This window comes from Ceratotherium simum, chromosome 3 (genome assembly GCF_057802395.1).
Source record: "Ceratotherium simum simum isolate JZ-2026a chromosome 3, ASM5780239v1, whole genome shotgun sequence".
Taxonomy (NCBI): domain Eukaryota; kingdom Metazoa; phylum Chordata; class Mammalia; order Perissodactyla; family Rhinocerotidae; genus Ceratotherium; species Ceratotherium simum.
In genome coordinates, this window is record NC_141902.1 from 58,053,366 (window position 1) to 58,075,605 (window position 22,240).

The window sequence follows — 22,240 nt, forward strand, 5'->3', positions numbered from 1 at the left end:
CCAAGAAAATTTTGTTTAGAGTTTAATAATTTCTCTGACATCTGTTCCACTCCATTTACTCCACAGCAGTTGATAGGATAATCCTAACTGCCTTACAACCAAAGTTAGGACACTGAAGTCTCACCTCCTCTGTGAGGCCTCCCAAGTTCTCCAAGCAGAATTGATGATCTCTTTCAGTGTGCTCCCACAGCACATTATAACCCTGAACGTGTTGAATTGTTCAATTACATGCCTGTCTCCATCAAGCGCCTAGTGGGCCAGGAGCTTCTTTATTTCTATATCTCAAACACATAGGGTGCCAGGTACACAGTAGATGCTCAATATATATTTCTTGAATGAACTAAATGTTGTTCAAAGACTAAATGGCGAAACTTGACTGCAGTCTGTTCAGAGACCTCAATCAAAAATATTTATTGAATCTCTATGAGGGCACTGTGCTTGGCATGGGTAGGTGCCATGCAGGGGTTTTCAGACTCCTTTATTCAAACGATATCTCCTTAAGAAGGCTGTTGTTAGATGGAGCTATCCAGAGCGCGAAGGGCCCTAGGAACCGGAGCAGCCTCTAGCTCCTCCTCTTCTGCCCTCTAGCCCCCTGGGTTAAGATCTTAGCGTCGCGATCCAGGGTTCGGATTTGCTGGGCAGGAGCCGCGGGCCAGGCCCGCCCCTCCCCCAGCGCCTAGGCCCCGCCCCTCCGCGCCCGACCAGCGCGTCCCGCGGGCTTGGGGGCGGCCCTCCCACTCCTCGCTCGGCTGGAACGCTTTGCTCGCGGCGCTGTCTATAAAGTTGTTGTTGCGGCTTCCGCCGCGGGTGGAGGAAGATGGCGTCGGGTGGTGGCGGTTGTAGCGCTTCAGAAAGACTCCCTCCGCCCTTCCCCGGCCTAGAGCCGGAGTCCGAGGGGGCGGCCGGAGGGTCAGAACCCGAGGCTGGGGACAGCGACACGGAGGGGGAGGATATTTTCACCGGCGCCGCGGCGGCCGTAAGTTCGCCACCCCTCGGAGAGGCCGGCGGGCGACCTAAAAGGGAAAAGAGGCAAAGCGGGGGTCAGGGAGGCTGGGCAGAGTGGCTCCGGCGAGACCTCGGGTTGGTGACGGTAGTCGTGGCTTGGGGGCCCTGGATGAGCGCCGAAACATCGGGCCTGGCTTCCCGGCCGCTGGGCGGACGGTGAGGAGTGAGGGGTGTGGTGGCTTCTCCGCCGGGGTCCCTGACAGCGACGAGCCGCCGAGGCCGGCATTTGACTCCACGGACCCACGGGGCTGTTTGGCTGGTCGTTGCATGCCCGGCTGATTTAGTAGGTCAAGATAAGAGGATGGGTGCCGGCCCGTGGCTTAGCGGGTAAGTGCGCGCGCTCTGCTGCTGGCAGCCCAGTTTGGATCCTGGTGCGCACCGACGCACCGCTTCTCCGGCAATGCTGAGGTGGCGTCCCACATACGGCAACTAGAAGGATGTGCAGCTATGACATACAACTATTTACTGGGGCTTTGGGGGAAAAAAAATAAAATAAATTAAAAAAAAAAAGATCAGCCTCTGTGATGGGGGGGTCTGATTTGTTTAAAAAAAAAAAAAAGATAAGAGGATGGGGTGCAGACTTTCCTTTCCCTCGCCTAACTGCTCCTAGGATGAATAATGTTATCTGGAGTGTCCCAGGATAGTGACCCGCCCACAAATCTTTTCGTTAGCTCCCCGCTTACCGGTGATTACCAAAGGCCTTCTCTGGATCTTAGTTTATAAGAGGTAGTTGACTCCTCTGATCTCTAGCAAAATCCTGCCAGAGGTAGGTTGAAAAAAGGCCCTGCTAGATAAATCACTACATTGACCAAAAGCTTTGTCCCTTTTAAAGGGATGTGTTCAAGTGCCAGTACCTCAGTGGGAGCAAATCTGTAAATGTGAGGAGAAAATGGTGTTTCCCACAGTAATATCCAGGTTTCTAATAAGAATTAGGTGTTGGGAAAAACTAATCTTGATATGTGGCATGTGGAAATCAGTCTAATAAGAGCTAGATATTGGGAAAAACTAACCTTCATATGTGGAATGTGGAAATCAGTAACCAGTTCTGGAACCAATGGAGATGTTTTGGGCTCTTTTAGAAGAATATTGACTCATACTAGTTGGTACAGTTCGTTCCAGGTTGAAAACTTCTTCAGTGCTACGTCTGCGAATTTATCTTTCTATCTTGGATAATGCTTCTCTTCATAGTAGCTACTCAGTATATGAGTGCCTAAAAACAGCTTTAAATTCTTTATGTAGTGTATGTCTGAAAAAGTTTGAGGCTTGTCTCATTTATGTCAGAAAAAGGTTAAATTCCTTGGAAATACCTTCTGTAACAATCATTACAAATTTCCCTGTACTATATTAAGGAATTGAGTCCATAATCCCAGCTCAAAAAGTACTTGCTGTTGCTAATATAACAGTTCAAACTGTCTAATGAAATCTCTATTATTCTGAGAAATAATAACTTTTGCTGCTAATTTTAGTCTTTATACCATTTAAAACAAATCTTTAGTCTGTTCCTTTAGTAATTCTCCCATAAGCCATGGAGAAAAGCTACTGTTGATAACTGCTAGGATGGTAGATATTCAGACTGAATATCTGAAAATAGAAACTCTTGCACAGAAAGTGATTGGTTACATAGGCAAATGATGATTTATTTTCCAAAAAGGACCCTAGAAAGGTGAGGAGTTATTTTTTAGAGTTCTCTAAAGAAGTTCAAGTTCAGTGAATTGATCTCACCAGATTACAGAAACATAAATACTTCTCTCTTGTAAGACTGTAAAAATACTTTGCCTAGAGCCAGCCCTGATGGCCTAGTGGTTAAAGTTTGGCCACTCTGCTTTGGCAGCCTAGGTTTGGTTCTGGGCATGGAACCACACCACTCATCTGTCAGTAGCCATGCTGTGGCCGCAGCTCACAGAGAAGAACTAGAAGGACTAACAACTTTACATCTAGAATAAACAACTATGTACTGGGTCTTTGGGGAGGAAAAAAAAATACTTTGCCTAATTTCCAGCTAAGAGGATGAGGAGGGGGTCAGAATGACCTTGTTCTACTACAGAAAGCATAATTATTTTTAATTTAGATTTTGATCCAGGAAAATTGAGTTGCTGAGAAAACTAAAATACCACCTGTAAGCCAATTTTTGAACTGCCTGCCCTGATGTTAATTTTCAGGAAGCCAAGACCCCAAGATTCCTCACGAGTTAGGCTGTGAATTTCTTGTTAAATAACCGTTAAATACAAACTGTATTCTAATAAACACTTTAGTTGTGAGCCAGTGTGAGAAGATAGGGGATTGCAGTGCTTCTGTCTTAAGAAACAACATTGAAGAACAAAGTAATTAGGAGCGTGAACTTTGAAGTCTGATTTAAATCCAGGCTCTATTACTTGCTAGCTTAACCTTGGGCAAGGTACTTAATTCCTCTGTATAGTTTCCTCACCTGTAAAATGTGAATAATAATAGTATTTACCCTCACCTGTAAAATGTGAATAATAATAGTATTTACCGCCACCATTATTGTGAGAATTAAATTAGAATACCTGTAAAACACTTAGAACAGTTGAGCATTTTGTAAACCAAAATTACTCTAAGAATCAAACCCACAATATCTAATAAAAAGGTAAATTAACCCTAAAAATGGTTAATATAATTTATCAAAATCAAACTAGTAAGATTGTTTTGATTAGCTAGAAGCCACTAAAGTAGGCACTTAATGACTTCAGTAGCATCTTATTGATTTAAGTTTATCTTCATATTATGTTTTGTTGCATGTTGGAGTCAAAGAGAGGAGCATTAAAGAATTAGGAAGCTAAGGCATCTAAACTCATTTATGGTATGCATGTAATTTCCTGGACATTGAGGTAGCAGCTGCTGCTGTTAATCATCCCATCTGCTCTCTTTTACAGCCCAAGAGGCTTTGTTAATACAGTAATGAAAGTGTGACTTGATTTATAATTGAAAGAGCAGACCGTGGTAATGCATCTCAGAATCTACAAGGAGAGACTGGAGTTAAAAGAATTATTAAAATAAATCTGAAATCATTGCTTTAAAAGTGAAAACCAGCTTGTGGAAGGTCTGATTCTTAAGAATACTTAAGACATTATCTTCTTTCTGCCTCTTACTTTGTGGGCCTATAAATAAAAGGATCTAAAATTCTAAATATATTATCTGAATCTTTGATGTGGACCTGAATCTAGCTATGTATCTTTTTAGTTAAAACGTTCTTAGTTCTGGGATAGGATTAATTTTTCCCATAGTAAAACCAGAGACTAGATTGGAGCCATTCTTTTGGCTCTCCAGATTCTTAAAATTATTGTGTTAAAAAGACTATAAATGGCATACATATTTACACCTCATTTGACCTCACTGGTCTTATTTGCCTACTTCTAAACCAGAATGATAGAATTGAAGCAAGTTCTTTGTTTGCCTTCCTGGGAGTTCTTATATGCCCATCTCTTTTTAGCAGTATGCCAGGACCACAATTAGGTTTGCCCTCTGAATAAAAGGGGAGAACTATTGAGGCCTTTCTCATTCTGAGAGAAAGGAGGAAAACATAGATAAATGATATCCTCAGTTCAGATTTTGGCCAAATCTGGTAACTTCTTTTTTTGGTGATGTATCAGACCAATTAGAATTTTTTCCCACTTCTCTTATTCCTGAATTGAAACCGTAGTAATTAGAGAAATGGCCAGAAAAAAGAAATAGGATAAAGAAGGAATAGCAGAGGGCTTGAAAAGTCATATTTTGAATAATTAATTCTTGATTAATCAAGAATTACTTACATATTCCCACTGGTGTTTAAGACGAAAGAACAGTATAACTTACTTTTATTGGTATTCAAAAGTCTTGGATGGCAATTGGCTTCTGATTGTCAGTGTTTTATAGACTACAGAGAATTATATAAATGTAAGTTATATATAAACATTTAGACAGCAAAGGACATGGTATTTTTAGAATCCAGCCCTATATCTGTGATCAATGTAACATGTATCCTGAGGGGAAACAAATCAGTTTTTTTTTTATTGTGGTAAAAAACACACAACAGAATTTACCGTTGTAACCATTTTTGTGCAATTCAGTAGTGTTAAGTATATTCACATTTTTGTGAAACAGATCTCCAGAACTTTTTCATCTTGCGTTTCTGAAACTCTATATCCATTAAACAATAACTCCCCCTCTCCCTCCTCCCCCCAGCACCTGGTAGCCTCCATTCTACTTTCTGTTTCTGTGAATTTGACTACTTTAGATAACCTCGCATAGGAGGAATCACGCCAGTATTTGTCTTTTTGTAACTAGTTTGTTTCACTTAGCATAATGTCCTCAAGGTTCATCCATAGTGTAGCATCTGTCGGAACTGTCGGAATGTCCTTCCTTTTTAAGGCTGAATAATATACCACATTTTGTTTATCCATTTATCCCTCAATGGACATTTGGGTTGCTTCTACCCCTTGGCTCTTGTGAATAGTGCTGCTGTGAACATGAGTGTGCAGGTATGTCTTCGAGACCCTGCTTTCAATTCTTTTGGCTATATACCCAGAAGTGGGAATGCTGGGTCATATGGTAGTTCTATTTTTAATTTTTTGAGGAACCTCCATACTGTTTTCCATAGCAGTTGCACCATTTTACAATCCCATCTCAGCTCTTTTTTAAGACCAGTTTATTTCCTTTTGAGTGCTTATAGGACAACTCTTTAGATCTGGACAGAATTTGGTAATTTTATTAAAAGCCCTAAGGAGACTGATAGTTTAGTTGGCTAATATTTTAATTCTCTGTTCTGCGAAATGCTTAGTGGCCGTTCCCAAAGGTGTAACGTGTCCGCAGTAAGTTGCTTCATACTGTCCCTTTTCTGTTCTTAACCAGCTGAAAGTTAATCTACATAACAGTATTTTTTAAACACAGGTTTATTGCTTAGTTTCTTTAGTTAATGGTGTAGTCATTTCCAACTAATATTAGTAAATAGTCATAGGTAAAGGTCAAAGGTCCTCTAGTGTGTAGTATTTTCTATAGGCATATTTTCTCAAACAATTGTTTTTGGAGATAACATCACATCAGGTGGTCAGATCTGGTCAAAAGATCAGAAGTTGAAATCCCACATTTTTTACACAGGACTCATACAAATGTTCTTGAAAAAGTTAGCAACTGGTATTATGTCCAAAGATTTCATTTTAATGCTCAGCTCAAATTGTAAACAAGTTTTACTTGTAATAACTTTAGATTTTCCTTAAGTACATAGATTCATTGATTTCTTGATCATAGAATTGTACTAGCAGTTAACCTAGCTTTCAAGGTTATGAAGGAAAAGCTAACAAAAGTAGTTACAAAGCACTTTTGGGGGAAGAAGGATGAGATAAGGCTTTTAAAGATGACTAGTAAGCACCCAACTTAAAAATTATTTAAAATTAGAGTTTGGGGCTTATGAGAGAAGCAACAAAGGTTGCAGTTGGACTTCTGGTTTCTGTAGAGAGTTGCTGCCGGTTTGGTTACTCAGGTGTTAAGGTAGCTCTGGTGACTTGGCCATTTGTGATTTGTTTGGTTGGGAGGAGAGAAAGGAAAAAGAACACTAATTCTCTCCATTGGTCCTCAAAACTTCTGAGTACTCCTGAGCAACTGTTGGTATAAATAAATCATGAGTCGTGGATAGTTACTAGAGCAAGTAGCCATAAGTATTTCATCTCCAGGAAGAGCCTGTTGCTCAACTTTTTCTGGCTTATTCTTTTGCCTAGTCAAATGGACAGCTGAGGCTTCATTCTGCTTTCAGAGCAGATTTGAACTGGGCTTGCTTTTTCTGTTTAGAAGTTAATGTGCTGATTAGTGCTCTGATCCTTCTGCAGTTTTCTGGGCCCTTCTAAGTTATGTTAGTTTGAGACCCAAAAAGTTTAGTAGGGAAATTTACACCAGAGAATTCAGTAGAATGTCTGTCCTAAACTTTGGTGGATTGTGGTATGCCCCTTCACTTTGAAGTCTCTAATGAGCTTGCTCCTGGTTTTAAGTAACTAGCTCAGTGGTCAGCTTCAGGCTCATTTTCCCCACCCTTCCAGCTCCCGCTTTTCCATTTTCATTAGTTCCTCTACCCTCTAGCTCAGAGGTTCTTTACTTTTTTTGTGTCATGGACCCATTAGCAGTCCAGTGAAGCCTATGGACCTATTCTCAGAATAATGTTGTTAAATGTATAAAATGGATTACAAAGGAAACCAATTATACTGAAATACAGTTATCAAAACATTAAAACAATGTTATGTATATTTATATTAGTAATGTGCTTTGTTTTTTGGTGAGGAAGATTAGCCCTGAGCTAACATCTGTTGCCAATCCTCCTCTTTTAGCTGAGGAATATTGGCCCTGGGCTGATATCCTTGCCCATCTTCCTCTATTTTATATGTGGGACACCTACCACAGCATGGCTTGATAAGCGGTGTGTAGGTCTGCACCTGGATCCGATGCGCCAAAGTGGAGTGTGCAAACTTAACCGCTATGCCACCAGGCTGGCCCCAGTAACATGTGCTTTTTAATGCTTTAAATAATAAGATCTAGGGATAGGTCTAATAACTACTATAATTTTTAAATAGAGATGAGCATAAATATTTTGATATCTGTAATAACTACTATATCATATAAAGATATCTAATTTCTATTAGTTGTAGTCTCAGGTACTGCTATTACTATTATGGTTTGTTGCCTATCTTTATAATCGAAGAAAATGCAGAATTTTAGTTAGAGGTTAGTGAAAATGAAACTGTAATTTTATTCTCATCTAAGTTCATAGACCCCACCACCACCACATTCTATGGCTCATGGACCCCAGGATAAGAACCCCTACTTTAACTCCTTCAGCTATGAGAAGGAGTTATATTGTGAAATCATTAGGGTTAATCAGATATTCACCCAGTTTGTAAAGTTAGATCCACCCTGTTCCCAAATCCAATGGACACTGAATGTCCATTCTCCCAAGCACAGAAGCTTTTAGTGCATCTGTGCCATTTTTGAAACATGGTATGGAAGAGGAGTCACTGCCTGAAGTAGGCAGAATAATTGCCCTCTCCCAAGATGTCCATGTCCATGTCCTGGAACCTGTGAAGGTGTTAGGTACAAAGCAAAGGGAGATTAAGGTTGAAGATGGAATTAAGTTTGCTAATCAGCTGACCTTACAGTAGAGAAATTATCCTGGAATATTTTAGTGGGCCCAGTGTAATCACAAGGATCCTTTAAAAATGGAAGAGTCAGAGAGTGACTAGGGAAGGTAGACTGCCTTTGGAAGAAAGGCACAGAGAGATGCAACATTGTTCGCTTTGAAGATGGAGGAAGTGAGCCCTGAGCTGAGGAATGTGGGTAGCTGCTAGAAGCTATAAAGAGCAAGGAAATGAATTCTCCCCAAGAACCTCCAGAAAGGAATGCAGCCCTGATGACACCTTCATTTTAGCCCAGTGAGACCTGTATTGACTTCTACATAATTATAATACATTTGCATTATTTAAGCTGTTAAATTTGTGATAATTTGTTGCAGCAGCAATAGAAAACTAATAGACTGCCCCATTTCACTCGTTTCTCCCTAGAAGTAAAGGTGGCAAAAGGATCAGTATTTTATGCCAGGGTCTTGCAGGGTAATTTTTAAAGACTTTGTGACTGCCCTGTTGTGATCTGAGTCTAGCTTCTGGGGTTGACTTATTCCTAATTGTCCTTGCCTTGTTACATTAGTATGATCACACAATGCTGTAGCTCCATCTTGCCTTACTAAATTATACTAATTTTCCTCCAGAAAATGAGTACTCTAGTTCTCCAGAAGCAGTGTTACCTTAGCTTTTAATTTGAATTTGACCTCTAAATGTAGTGGAGAGCTTGAACGGTACTACCGTTTTGAGGTCTCTTGAATGTAATGCAAGGGTTCTGCATGGAGCAAAAAGCAGTTGAACAACAGGAGGAAGAATCACAACTGGTTAACCTAAAGGAAAGTTACCCAGAATCACAGTAGTACTTTTCAGTACTGAATGGCTATGTCAGCTCTGAAGGACAGCAAGCCCACATTTGTCCTTCTCAGAGCTAAGAAAATTGCGTTAGTAGCCTGAGCTTCATAGTTTGAGGCTGGTAATTGACGAGGAATACCTGTCAGGGGCTCTCTTGCTGGCAGATCTTTGTAGTGCCTCTCTGAGTTTTAGCATTAGGCTGTCTGTGCTTTTATAAACAGAGGTGCTTGAACCTGCTAGAATTAACAGCCAAAGGGTGTTAGCAAGTGTTGGGTATCCTAGCCTAGGATTCTATCACTAACGGTAACAGAAAGAATGCTTCCTTTATTTAAAAAAAAAAAAAAAAGGGCAAGGGGAAGTAGGCAGGGTTGTTCTTTGGCTTTATTCACTACATCACAAGCATACTGTTTTTATTATGGAATATTCGTAGTTTTATTGCTACGTATTGCAATACGAAATTGCTTCAATTTCTACTTGCCTAGAAATTTAACCCCTTTCAAACAGATGGATAGTTTTGTGACTTATTGACTACTAAGAGGTTTTTAAAATATGGATTATTAAACAAGGCTTATTTTCAGTATTGGTTTTGCCACTCAGTATAATCAGTGTGCCTCCTCCCTTCCCCCAAAATGAGTCCTTCCTAAAATTTTAACTTTTGATTCAAAATTAGCTTTTTAATATAAATTATATCTTAATAATACTGATTAAAAATTCGCCTTTTAACTTTAGGCATAGCACATGAACTGTGTTATAATGCCCAGGTGTGTATTTTTTTTGAGGACAAGTAAGCTATTATAGACTTTAGTCTCTTGGAAGACTTGTTTTCTATTAACAGTCTTGTGTGAATGTGGGATACCACAAACAGAAATAGAAACATTCATTTCTTCTTATCCTTAAAAATAGTTCTGCTCAGCATTTTTTGAATCTGATTTTAAGTAAAGCTTTAATTATGCCTCGAAGGCCAACTGTGTGCTGGGTACTCTTCAGCCTAAAGAAATAAGCTTAGTTTGTCCAATGCCAATCCAGATCAGTCAACTGAAAATAAATTTGGTAAGGCCAAAAATAAAGCAGATATGAAAAGAAATCAAGTTGGGGAGGGGTACTTCACAATATGCCAGAGAGAGGGTTAACATACTTATGTAAGAAAAGTGTACATCTAACTAAGTAATGCTAACTTAGCATAGAAAAATGAGCAGAGGATGTCAAAAAAAGTCACAGAGATTCAGATGGCCAGTAAAATTATAGAAACAAGACAACTTTTCACCGGTTAACCTGGCAAAGATTTTTCATTTTTATTTATTTATTTTGTGAGGAAGATCAGCCCTGAGCTGATAGCCTATGCCAATCCTCCTCTTTTTTCTTTTTCTTTCTTTCTTTTTTTTTTTTTTTTTTGCTGAGGAAGATTGGCCCTGAGCTAACATCCATGCCCATCTTCCTCTACTTTATATGGGACACCACCACAGCATGGCTTGACAAGCGGTGTGTCGGTGCGCGCCCAGGATCTGAACCTGCGAACCCCCAGGCTGGAGTGGAGCACACGCACTTAACCGCTTGCGCCACGGGTCCAGCCCCCAAAGATTTTTTAAAAGAGAGAGAATGCTTAATGTTTCTGTGGGTGCAGCACACTTATACATTGCTGGGTGGGGATGTGAACGGGTGGTCTTTCTGGAAGGCAGCTTAGCAGAACCTTTGAAAATTTTATGTCCAATAATTCTACTTAAGAATCTATCCTAAGGAAATAACCAAATGTGGGCTTATATATACACACATGGACATCACAGCATTACTTGTGATGGTAAAAACCTGGAAACTGTCTAAATAGCCATCCTTAGAGAAATGACTATGTTGTGATATACCCATACGATAGAGAGTTAAGTAACTAAAATTAGGATTTTTGTACAACTCTTAATGACTTTAAAAATGCTCAGATGGGGGGCTGGCCCCCTGGCTTAGCGGTTAGGTGCACGCGCTCCGCTGCTGGCTGCCCGGGTTCAGATCCCGGGCGTGGACCGACGCACCGCTTCTCCAGTCATGCTGAGGCAGCATCCCACATACACCAACTAGAAGGATGTACAGCTGTGACATACAACTATCTATTGGGGCTTTGGGGAGAAAAAGGGAAAAAAAGGAGGAGGATTGGCAATAGATGTTGGCAATAGATGTTAGCTCAGGGCCAGTCTTCCTCAGCAAAAAGAGGAAGATTGGCATGGATGTTAGCTCAGGGCTGATCTTCCTCACCAAAAAAAAAAAAAAAAAATGCTCAGATGGTAGAGGGGTGAAAACAGGGTACAAAGTTTTACATGCGTAGAAGAATAATTTTGTAAAAGAACATCCGTAGAGGAGAGATTAGGGTAGTGAATATTGTAATCAGTCTGTCTATCTTCAGCTTTCTTAGAACTCAGCCATGAGTGGTTTTTGGGATGGAGTCCCAGAGGATATCTGAGGAGCAGTCATCTGTTCTCACAGGTAGTTGTTACCTAGCTTACTAAGGGAGCACAGGTCTGTTTCATCACAGTTCTAGTCAAGCAACTTAGGTTTGGACCTAGTGGAGGAAGAGACAGGTAGTTGTGCTCTAGTTGTGACTTCAGTATCCCATCCATCTGGGTCTCTCTTTTCTGATTAGTGCAGGGAAAGACAGACTACTGTTCTAGCATTGCTCCAGAAAATGTTCTTGGTCTTGAAACTTCCTAGTTTAGATGGTAAATCAGAAATGGAAAACTGGCTTTATTCATCTCCGTATCACAGGAATGAGTTCTTCTAGGCGTCTTTAAAAATGGCTAAATTCTAACCTGTGCCTTTCCTGGTGCTTTAGTCTCCCTGGTGAGCTACTAGTAAATTACATTTGTATGCATATATCTTTATTATCTTGGGATTTTAATCTCTCCTAGATCTCCATCTAAAGATGACTGGTATCAGTGGAAACTGAACTAAAAGAAATCAGATGGCTTTTTATGAGATCCCTATACTGTACAAGAGCACAAGAATATGTATAGAAAGAAAGTGTATCTGTAGGAAGGTGGTTGGCAATGTATGAGACAAAAAGGAAATGTGAGTTTTGTTTTTGCCCTATTATTTGTTGTCTGTGTCTCTGCAGTGATTTTTTTGTTGTTTTTGAGATTGTGGAAGAAGCTAGAAGACAGAATCACTGTCTCTAATGGAATTGGTATAACATATAATCATATACAACTAAGTGCTCAGTAAACTTGATTAGCATAGAAAAGTTCCAGTAGAAGCGTTGTTTGCTAATATAAATCTAAATATTGGTAACAGTTTCTTTCACTGAGGGTGGCCCCACTATTGGGATGGAGATGTTTGCATGGCAAATTTAGAGTACCTGATAGATATGTCATTTCATTTTGTTCTGTTGGGTTGAAAAAGGCGTGTTTCCAAGGAACAAACTCCCTCAGATTTGTTAAGGAAATGTTTCATAAAAGATTCCATAAATCAGATATTTTAACTGATTTGGCCTTGGGGTCTGACTTCAAAACCCTGCAATACCACACCATGGCTTTTGAAGCCAGATTCCCAGCTTTCTGTTCATGTTCTGTACAATCCAGCTTTGTTCTTTCTGGTACTGGTCTGGGTCCCACCCCACCCTTGTTTGCGGCTGATAACTGAGCTTTTGATAAAGGCCCTGGACTGACTGTATTTTCACCATGTGCCCACTAGGCTAAGCATGACTGGTTTTTATTTCGCTAGCCTGACACGGGTGTGGTGGAAGATTGTGTCTGTGTAAATTAAAGATGAAAAGATAAGTTATCTTTACAAACAACATTAGATGTAAAGGTTCTGCCTTTCTTTGCCTGTCAGGGAGTTCAGTAATCACACATCTGGGCTTCAGTGAACAGTTTAGCCAAGGCCGCAAAGTAAGCCAGGATCCAGAGCTTGAATTCTGGACTCCAGTGTGGTGTCCTGGTCACTAGAATGTGCCCCATCAGCATTTGAAAGAATAAAAGTCATCAACTGAGAAGGAGAAATTCATTTGGACAGATTCTTTTGAAAATTATCTGTGTGTACACATACCCTTATCGGTGTCATGTACTTTGGGGTAGGGCATTTCAGCAAGGTTATGGTGTTAGAAATTAACTCTAAAATGTAAGAGTTTATTTTGGCACTGTGATCACTTGGGCAGCACTTACAGCACTAATAATGATTTGCTGCTTATTAAACTGGCTGACTAGTGATCCTGTCTTCCCCTAAACACCTGTGGGAGCCGCTAAGGGATGCATTAAAAGTCACTTTCTAGGTTTGTTCTTAATGGCACTGTTTTATTCAGAGTATCTCTTTGTTTTCAGAGTAAGCCCCAGTCTCCAAAGAGAATTGCTTCTCTTCCCATCAACAATGGCTCCAAAGAAAATGGGATCCATGAGGAACAAGACCAAGAGCCACAGGATCTCTTTGCAGGTGAGTATGAACTCATAACTTATACTATGAATCTTCAAGTTGCTGAATTAAAGTAAAAAACCAAAACATAAAACAGTACATTTATATATTTGAAATATAACTGTATGTAAGATATGATTGTGGAGGATTCCAAAACCTGTAAAAATGTAGTCCCTGCCATCAGGATTCTTAAAGGTTTAGGGAGTAAGACATAAATATAGTTATTTAAGAATGTGAGTTATGGGGCCGGCCTGGTGGCACTGCGGTTAAGTGCACGTGCTCCACTGCAGCGGCCCAGGGTTCACAGGTTCGGATCCCAGGCACGCACCGACGCACCGCTCGCTATGCTATGCTGTGCTGCGGCAGCGTCCCGTATAAAGTAAAGGAAGATGGGCACGGATGTTAGCCCAGGGCCAGTCTTCCTCAGCAAAAAGAGGAGGATTGGCGACAGATGTTAGCTCAGGGCTAATCTTCCTCACAAAAAGAAAGAAAAAAAAAAGAGTACGGAGGAAAAAGCATTTTTTATGGTAAGTTTTGGCATCTTTGTCACGTGAATTTCAATGGAAAATGCACAACTCTTCAAAAGGCTTTTTGTAGCACTCTAATAAGCCAAAGGTTTTAAATGAGACGTACCTCCTGTTTCGTTTCCAAGCACATTTATTAACTTAATTATTTATGTGGGGCCTGCATGATATGAATATCTTAAACATACTTCAACTGGTTGCTTGCGTCAAAGAATCCTACCATCCTGAGATGTTCGTTATGTATACTTTTTTTTGTTTTGTACTCCCACACCAGGGGCAGAGTATATCACCACCTCTGTTTTCCTGCTAGGGACTGGATTCCAACAGCGTGGCAACCTTGTTTGTAGACATGATTCACATTTAATGATTAGAACATGGATCTAGACTTGGTTATGCCTTATAGATTGCCATCTCTGGTTTCATTTTAGCTCCAAATGAAAGTCTAGAAAAGAAAAAGAAACAGCTTTCTTTGAATTCCCTAAGGCTAAAGTTGAATACCTATTTATCAGCCCAAATCCAGATGGATATTTGTGTTTTTCTTTATTATAAAGAAAAAAAATCTGAGCTCTTTAGGTTTTGAACTTCTAACTCCATTGCTCCAAGTGGAAAGTGCATTCTTTTTATTTGCCTAAAAGATTTTAATGCCTAAAAATGGTGCATAATGCTCTTTTAAAAGTCCCCTCTCTAGAACCCTTAGGGAATGAGTTGTTCTGCTCCACTGAGATTTTCCCAAACAGACAAAGGTGACTCTTAAGCACTTTTTTTAAAGTGCTTAAATATTTTTTTAGAACTATTTTGATTAGGAAGATTTTCAGATATTGCACATGTCTTTTCATCTGCCTTGGACAGCATATATTAAACATAACTTAATCCGGACAAGATGATCTAAAACTAAAATACAATTCTTTTTTCTTTCTTTTTTTTTTTTTTTTTTCTGAGGAAAATCAGCCCTGAGCTAACATCCATGCCAATCCTCCTCTTTTTGCTGAGGAAGACCGGCCCTGAGCTAACATCTATTGCCAATCCTCTTCCTTTTTTTCCCTTTTTCTCCCCAAGGCCCCAGTAGATAGTTGTATGTCATAGTTGCACATCCATCTAGTTACTGTATGTGGGACGCCGCCTCAGCATGGCCGGACAAGTGGTGCGTCAGTGCACGCCTGGGATCTGAACCCGGGCTGCCAGTCACGGAGCGCGTGCACTTAACTGCCAAGCCATGGGGCCAGCCCCCTAAAATACAATTCTTAAACGGGCTGAAACAGCAGTGCCATCCTCAGATGTGGCAAACAGTGCTTTTTCCCAAGTGTTACTGTGTTTGTATCTTGAGTCCATTTTTTCTGGCTTACAGTTTTCCTGACTCTTCCTTTGATGCCTTTTTTTTTTCTTGCTGAGGAAGATTCACCCTGAGCTAACATCTGTTGCCAGTCTTCCTCTTTTTTTTTTTGCTTGAGGAAGATTAGACCTGAGCTAACATCTGTGCCAATCTTCCTCTTTTGTATGTGGGTCACCACCATAGCATGGCACCAACGAGTGGTGTAGGTCTGCACCCAGGAACTGAACTCAGGCTGCCAAAGTGTAGTGTGCCAAACTTAACCACTAGGCCATGGTGCCGGCTCCTTGGTGTCATTTCTTGCTGTCAGTATACCTGCCTCTTCTATCATGTTGGCTTGTAAAGCAGATAACCAAACTTATTCTTCTTTTACAAACAACTATAATAAGAATAAGTATGGTTCATATAAGATTTTAAGGGACTACTCCTGAGAGTAAAATAAATTGGCACACTTACTGTGGCTGTGTAGTCTTTTTGCTTGATACCTGGTTCTTGCCTAAATTCTAGGTAGGAGAGGGTAGCCAAGTAGTTGTATTTGGAAATGAAAGAGGTTGCTCTCCTAAACTTATGCTAGAAGAACACCTCTTTTACCATCCTCCCCTTTTATCCATGTAAAAATTTCTTTTTTGTTTTTTTTTTTATAATTTTATTTATTTATTTATTTTTTCCCCCAAAGCCCCAGTAGATAGTTGTATGTCATAGCTGCACATCCTTCTAGTTGCTGTATGTGGGACGCGGCCTCAGCATGACCGGAGAAGCGGTGCATCGGTGCGTGCCCAGGATCTGAACCCGGGCCGCCAGCAGCGGAGCGCACGCACTTAACCGCTAAGCCACGGGGCCGGCCCATGTAAAAATTTCTTGACTCTTGTTCTCTTAGTTGGAGAACGTCTAAGTATTGAGAGTGCTTTCCATTGTTCTTGTCTCTTAACCTATAGAAATGAAGTTTAGGGCCGGCCCCGTGGCTTAGCGGTTAAGTGCGCAGCGCTCTGCTGCTGGCGGCCCGGGTTCGGATCCCGGGCGCGCACCGACACACCGCTTCTCTGGCCATGCTGAGGCCGCGTCCCACATACAGCAACTAGAAGGATGTGCAGCTATGACATACAACTATCTGCTGGGGCTTTGGGGGGAAAAAAAAAAAAAGAAATGAAGTTTAGCCATCAAAGACCCATTATTGACCTTCATTATAAAATATCAACTATTTTTAGATGCCACAGTGGAGCTATCCCTGGACAGCACACAAAATAATCAGAAGAAGGTGCCGGCCAAAACGCTCATTTCTCTTCCTCCACAGGAAGCCATAAATTCTTCTAAGTCACAGCCAAGCTATGAGGAGGTGAGAATCTGTGCTATTGGTCTTGTTTCTCTTAGATTTTTAGGACTGTGCTGCCAGTCTGAAGTTCAGTTGAGCTTAAACCTTGAAAAAATATTTATGACTCTTGAAGAAGACATTTATAGTTAATGGACAGCCAGAATCCAATAAAGGACTCTTTCTTGGACAGAGTATCTATTGCCTTGCACAGAGGATAGTACAAAGGCTTTCAGTGGTTACTAATGATTTGTAGAGTGTGAAGTTCCCATATTCAAGAGCGTAGTCTCTCCTCATTCCCTTGTTAGCCTGACAGAGGTAAGTCTTCCAAAATCTAGTAATTATTCATAATGATCAAAGGAAGGTTTTAAGAGAATAGATGTAACAAGACCTTTGAGCAGGCTCCAACTTAAAACTGGAAGTTGGTTCATTGGGGTTGTTGGGAATGGATAGAGCTGAACACTGATACATTGAAGGATTTATCTTGATGTTAATATATTGATATAAGATTAATACAGGGTGAAATTAATAGCCTTTTTTGGTATCAACTGTCATGATTTGTCTTCTCTTTAAAAGCTAGAGGAAGAAGAACAGGAAGACCAGTTTGATTTGACAGTTGGTATAACTGATCCTGAGAAGATAGGTAAGTGTCCTTGGGACTCCTTGTGATGTCAGGATGTGGCTGTGGAAAGCATAGTTCGCAAATTTCTAGATGGTTACCTCCAGAGAGGAACTAGCCAGTGTGAAGTACTGCATCATTATCTTTCCTGTGAAATTACACCCCTTGCTGTGCTTCTAAGGCCAGAAATAGCAGTTACCAGCACTTTATTTAGGCTTTTCTTGGCTTTAGGAAGGAAAATCAGAGACATCAAATACTATTCGAATCCTTTTTTAGGCCAGCCCCAGTGGCCTGGTGGTTCAGTGCGCTCTGCTTCAGCAGCCCAGGTTCGGTTCCTGGGCATGGACCTACACCACTCGTCTGTGGCCATGCTGTGGTGGTGGCTCACAAACAAAAAGAGGAAGATTGACAGCAGATGTTAGCTGAGGGTGAATCTTCCTCAATAACAACAACAACAAAAAGAATCCTTTTTTAAAAACCCAAACATTGCCTTCTCCCACAGAGTTGATGAGACCATTTTACTCCCTTTTAAGATCATAAATTCCATTTAAACACCCTAAAGACACATGTTCTAAAATTTGGGAATACTAAATTTGTTTTTCCCTCAAGAAGTTTAGAATTCTTTTTACATATTTATCATGTACTCTTGATATCCTAATGAAGTGAGGAAGTCTGCATCTCTTTTTCATAGGTAAAGACTAAAGTATCCAGGTTGAATTTTGGTTAAATTGAAATTAGATTTTCAAAAAGCACACTTATCTTTGGCCAGAGCTTGGATTTTTCAGTAGCCTTCCCACGTCCCAAGCTTGTGAAAGCTGTTAGTGAGCAGAGAGCAACACGCCTTGACTTTGTTTGTTCCAGGTATAGTCCTTGACGGAAAAGGCTGTACAGAGCCTTGTCCTCCTAAACAGGGTTGGTGTTTATATGATTAAGAGGAAAAATGTAATTTCCAACCCTTTGTCTATTCTGAACTAGGAACAAGAATTTATAAAGACTTTATGTGAAAATGGTTTGTCCTTAAACTGTTGAGTTTTACTTTTCCTGGACTGTTGCACTGGTAGGATGTTTATAAGTATCTTACACGATTCCCTCATCCAATAATAGAGGAAATTGAGTACCAATAAGTGATATATATATATATATAGCTTTCCTGTCTGGTCACAATGTGGTCCACGGTAGAGCCTGGACCAGAACCTTGGGTAGCATGTTTAGGATTCTCTCTTGCTTCTCTAATATTTGTGAATATTCTATAAGCACATTGATTTTAAGCTAGTTATTGGCTGCTTTAAATTCTTGGCAGAATAAGATAAACTATAAGTGAATAATACTAATTGTTTTAATATTTAAATAAAGTCATGATATCTGAACCGGGAGAGAGAGACGGAGTGTATTAGTTTCCTAGGGCTTCTGTAACAAAGTACCACAAATGGGGTGGCTTAAAACAACAGAAATAAATTCTCTCAGAGTTCTGGAAGCCGGAAGTCTGAAATCATGGTGTCAGCGAGACTGTGCTTGCCTGGAGGCACTAGGGAAGGACTGTCCCATGCCTCTCCCCTAAATACTGGTAGCCTCAGGCATTCCTTGGCTTGTAGATGCATCACTCCAATCTCTGCCTGCTTGTCATGTGGCATTTTCCCTGGTTGTCTTCACATCATCTTCCCTCTTTGTGTGTCTGTCTCTGTTCAAATTTCCCTTTTTTATAAGGACAGCAGTCATACTGAATAGGGGCCCATGCTGCTCACCTCATTTTCACTTGAGTACTTCTATAAAGAACCTGTTTCCAGGGCCGGCTCCGTGGCTTAGCGGTTAGGTGCACGCGCTCTGATGCTGGCGGCCCGGGTTCGGATCCCGGGCACGCCCCAAGGCACCACTTCTCCGTCCAACCCGAGGCCGAGTCCCACGTACAGCAACTAGAAGGATGTGAACCTACGACATACAACTATCTACTGGGGCTTTGGGGGGACAAAATGAATAAATAAAATCTAAAAAAAAGAAAAAAAAAAAAAAGAACCTGTTTCCATATAAGGCCACATTCTGAGGTACTGGGAGTTAGGACTTTCAACATATTTTTGTTGCTGTTGTTAGTAGTGCTGTCGAGTTGATTCTGACTCCTAGTGACACTGTGTACAGCAGAGCGGAACCCTGCTCAGTGTTTTTGTGTCATCCTCTCACCTTTCAGCACTATATCAGACAATGCTGCTATTCATAGGGTTTTCATGGCCAATTTTTTCACAAGTGGACGGCCAGGTCCTTCTCCCTAGTCTTCGTCTGAAAGCTCCGCTGAAATCTGTCCACCATGGGTGACTCTATTGGTATTTGAAATACCAGTGGCATAGCTTTCAGCATCACGGCGACATGCAGCCGCCACAGTATGACAACTGACAGATGGGTGGTGTGGTTCCCTGACCAGGAAATGAACCCCGGCTGTGGTGGTGTGAGCACCAAATCTTAACTACAAGACCACCAGGGCTGGCTTTTTTATTTTTAGGGGGTCACGGTTCAACTCATAAGAGTAATTTAAACATCCCATGGATCAGATTTATTTAAACACCAATCACTTTTGGTGATAAGCCTACATCCCCTTGTACCATAGTCTAGATTCTTGGTCGTGTTGATGCCAAGAAACCAGCTACTTAAAGCATTTTCATATTCAAGGCCTGATCTTTATAACAAACCTTCTGTTTGTGTGGGCTCTTTATTCAACATGTGCTTCTCATTCTTGCACACATCTAAATAAATTAGAATTCTGCTTCTACCAGGATAAGCTTTTTAGAGCCTTGGTAATTTGCATATGCCATCTTCAACTTTCTGAAATTATTTAGAAAATGAAGGTAAATTTAAAACTGCTGCACTACTGGCCCATTTCTTTATCTCATGAGCTCTGTATGTACATGGAAGTATGTCTCTTTTCTCACACATTGTCTCAGTAAAAGCAGCAGATATGCCAAGTGTCTGAAGATCCTGCTTTGCTCCTGTGTTTTGTGTGTATTTGCACTTAGACTTTCTTTAATTGCAGCTACTAAATTATGGGATTGTCCTTCTGGATGTTTGATCATGACTATTCAATTGTGAATGAAAATTTGAGTGCTTTTTCTTTAAATTTTTATTTCCTTTTATCAGTGGTGAACATCCTTAATAGTATTAGGCAATGTAGTATAAGTGTTTTAGAGGAGAACTAATGGTGGTAATCAATATAAAGTAACTTTTAAAGCTTGGCTTATGATTTCTGTTTTATGCACACTCTTTTGGTAGGGGCTGGAGAGGTAGAGAAGGCAAGCTCTCAATTCCTATAATCTCCAACTTCTCTGTGTACTTTATAAAAGCAGGCATTCCCAGCCATCTCATTGAAACCAAGTTAACAATATATGATCCTGCTAATCCGTACTTCACCTTGTTCCCCTGGGCCCTCATCCCAGGACCAGTTCAGAAGCTTAAGCAGCTAATAATTGTTGACCTAGATTTTCCTGTTTGATGTGGGGAAAAATCAAGGGGTGGAGAGGAAGGGAAGAAACCAACCCCAAACACCGGAGTCCAGCCCTGGAGCTGTGTCTGTGTAGAATCCAATGTATGTCTTTTCAATACTCAGAGAGTCAGTGGTGCCTTTCTGTCCCTAAGTAGTCTAGGTCAGGACACTACCACAGAGAAAAACAATTGCTTGAATCCCAAATTATTTAACAGTTAAAGGCTTTTTCAGAAAAATAATTCCTCCAGGAAAGAGAGATTTGTGTGACATCAGGCAGCCGAAGTACCTTCCTGCCAGGCCCTTTGCTCTGGGTGAACATCCTAGATGAGAGGGGTCAGTGTCCCCCAGCACCAATGGAAGGGGCCGTGACAGTATTTCTGAAAGAGCAAACAGCTCAGAGCTAGCTTAGGGTAGAACTACTTGTTTCCTTTTACATCAGTTGCTTCCTTCTCCTCCTCCTGCTTTATACAGCAAGAGAATTGTTTGGTTTTAGACAGATGTGTATAACCAGCCCAAATATTGGCATGGTAACAACTGATGGATTGTCAGTATCCACTGCTTCTTTGTGGAGGGTATAAATGGAGCCTGGCTTTGGAACAGGAGGCTGACTCTCTTGTCTAACTCAAACTGGGGCCCAGCCAGCACCATAGCGGCATGGTATGCACCACAGAAGCCCTGAGGCAAAGTGGGGACTGGATTGTAGGACAGTGTATAAAGCTTGGAGATGAAACAAGTATCCTTCTTTTACAGGGCTCCTGTGGCTTATGGTTACTGGTTAAATGTTAGCAAGATTAGCACTGCTTGGGGTTACAGAATAATCCTCTCCTGCTTTCTTCTTCTCCCACAGGGGATGGTATGAATGCCTATGTAGCCTACAAAGTTACAACACAGGTAAGTCCAAGGGACCCTGCTGACGACCACCTTAATAGACTGGGTGCTTATACCAAGAAGATCATCATTCAGATTATTTCTGGGTGTTTCTTTAGTTTCTTTGCCAACATCTTCCTTCAAGTTTACTCAAGATGGAACAAGCCTGCACCCCCTTGGTAATCTCATCTGAGCCTTTCCACTTTTCTTCCAGAGAGCTAACACTTCAGTGTGAAACTTTGTAAGTTTTATTAAGACGTGCAGTGTATCTGGTATAATCCCATCCCTCTTAAGAACTATGTGGCTTAGAGCTAGTTTGGCGGATTGCCCCAAACTGTATCACCTGTTTAAAAATCGTCAGTTCTTCTGAGGTTTCCTATATGGAACTTCTTTTAATGCTTTCCCTAACCTTATGCCCCTCAGGTCTGGTCTTCCTTTTTTATATAATATTAATGCATACAGACTTACACAATGCTGTATGCAGGTGATGAAGCATAAAAAATGAAGCCCCGAACCTACCACCAGTCTCAAGATGAGTACCATTGAATTCACCTGCGTGTTTTTCCCTGTCATATTCCCTGCCTCGCACCTTAGAGACGACCACTCTCCTGTATCTCATTTCCTTTATAAAAAGTCTTCACATATTTATCTCTAAACAATATACTGTTTTGCTTTGTTCTTGAGTTTCATAAAAATGGTATCTTGCTGAAAATGGTGCTTTCTTTATTAGCATTGTTTCTCAGACCCATCCATGTTGTGTGTAGCTGTAGTTAGTCCATTGTGTGATTATAGCATAATATATT

General features: G+C 40.8%; 1 protein-coding gene across 1 annotated transcript in view; it reads left to right on the forward strand.

Annotated features, from left to right (window-relative positions):
• Positions 1–797: 797 nt before the first annotated feature.
• The window catches only part of SNX1 (sorting nexin 1), a 33,412-nt gene continuing 11,969 nt past the window's right edge, over positions 798–22,240 (forward strand). The window contains exons 1-5 of the mRNA XM_004421675.3: positions 798–976; positions 13,244–13,352; positions 16,388–16,515; positions 17,065–17,131; positions 21,418–21,461. Of these exons, the coding sequence (XP_004421732.1) occupies positions 818–976; positions 13,244–13,352; positions 16,388–16,515; positions 17,065–17,131; positions 21,418–21,461 (507 nt within the window). The 5' untranslated portion in view covers positions 798–817. The remainder of the gene's footprint in view (positions 977–13,243; positions 13,353–16,387; positions 16,516–17,064; positions 17,132–21,417; positions 21,462–22,240) is intronic.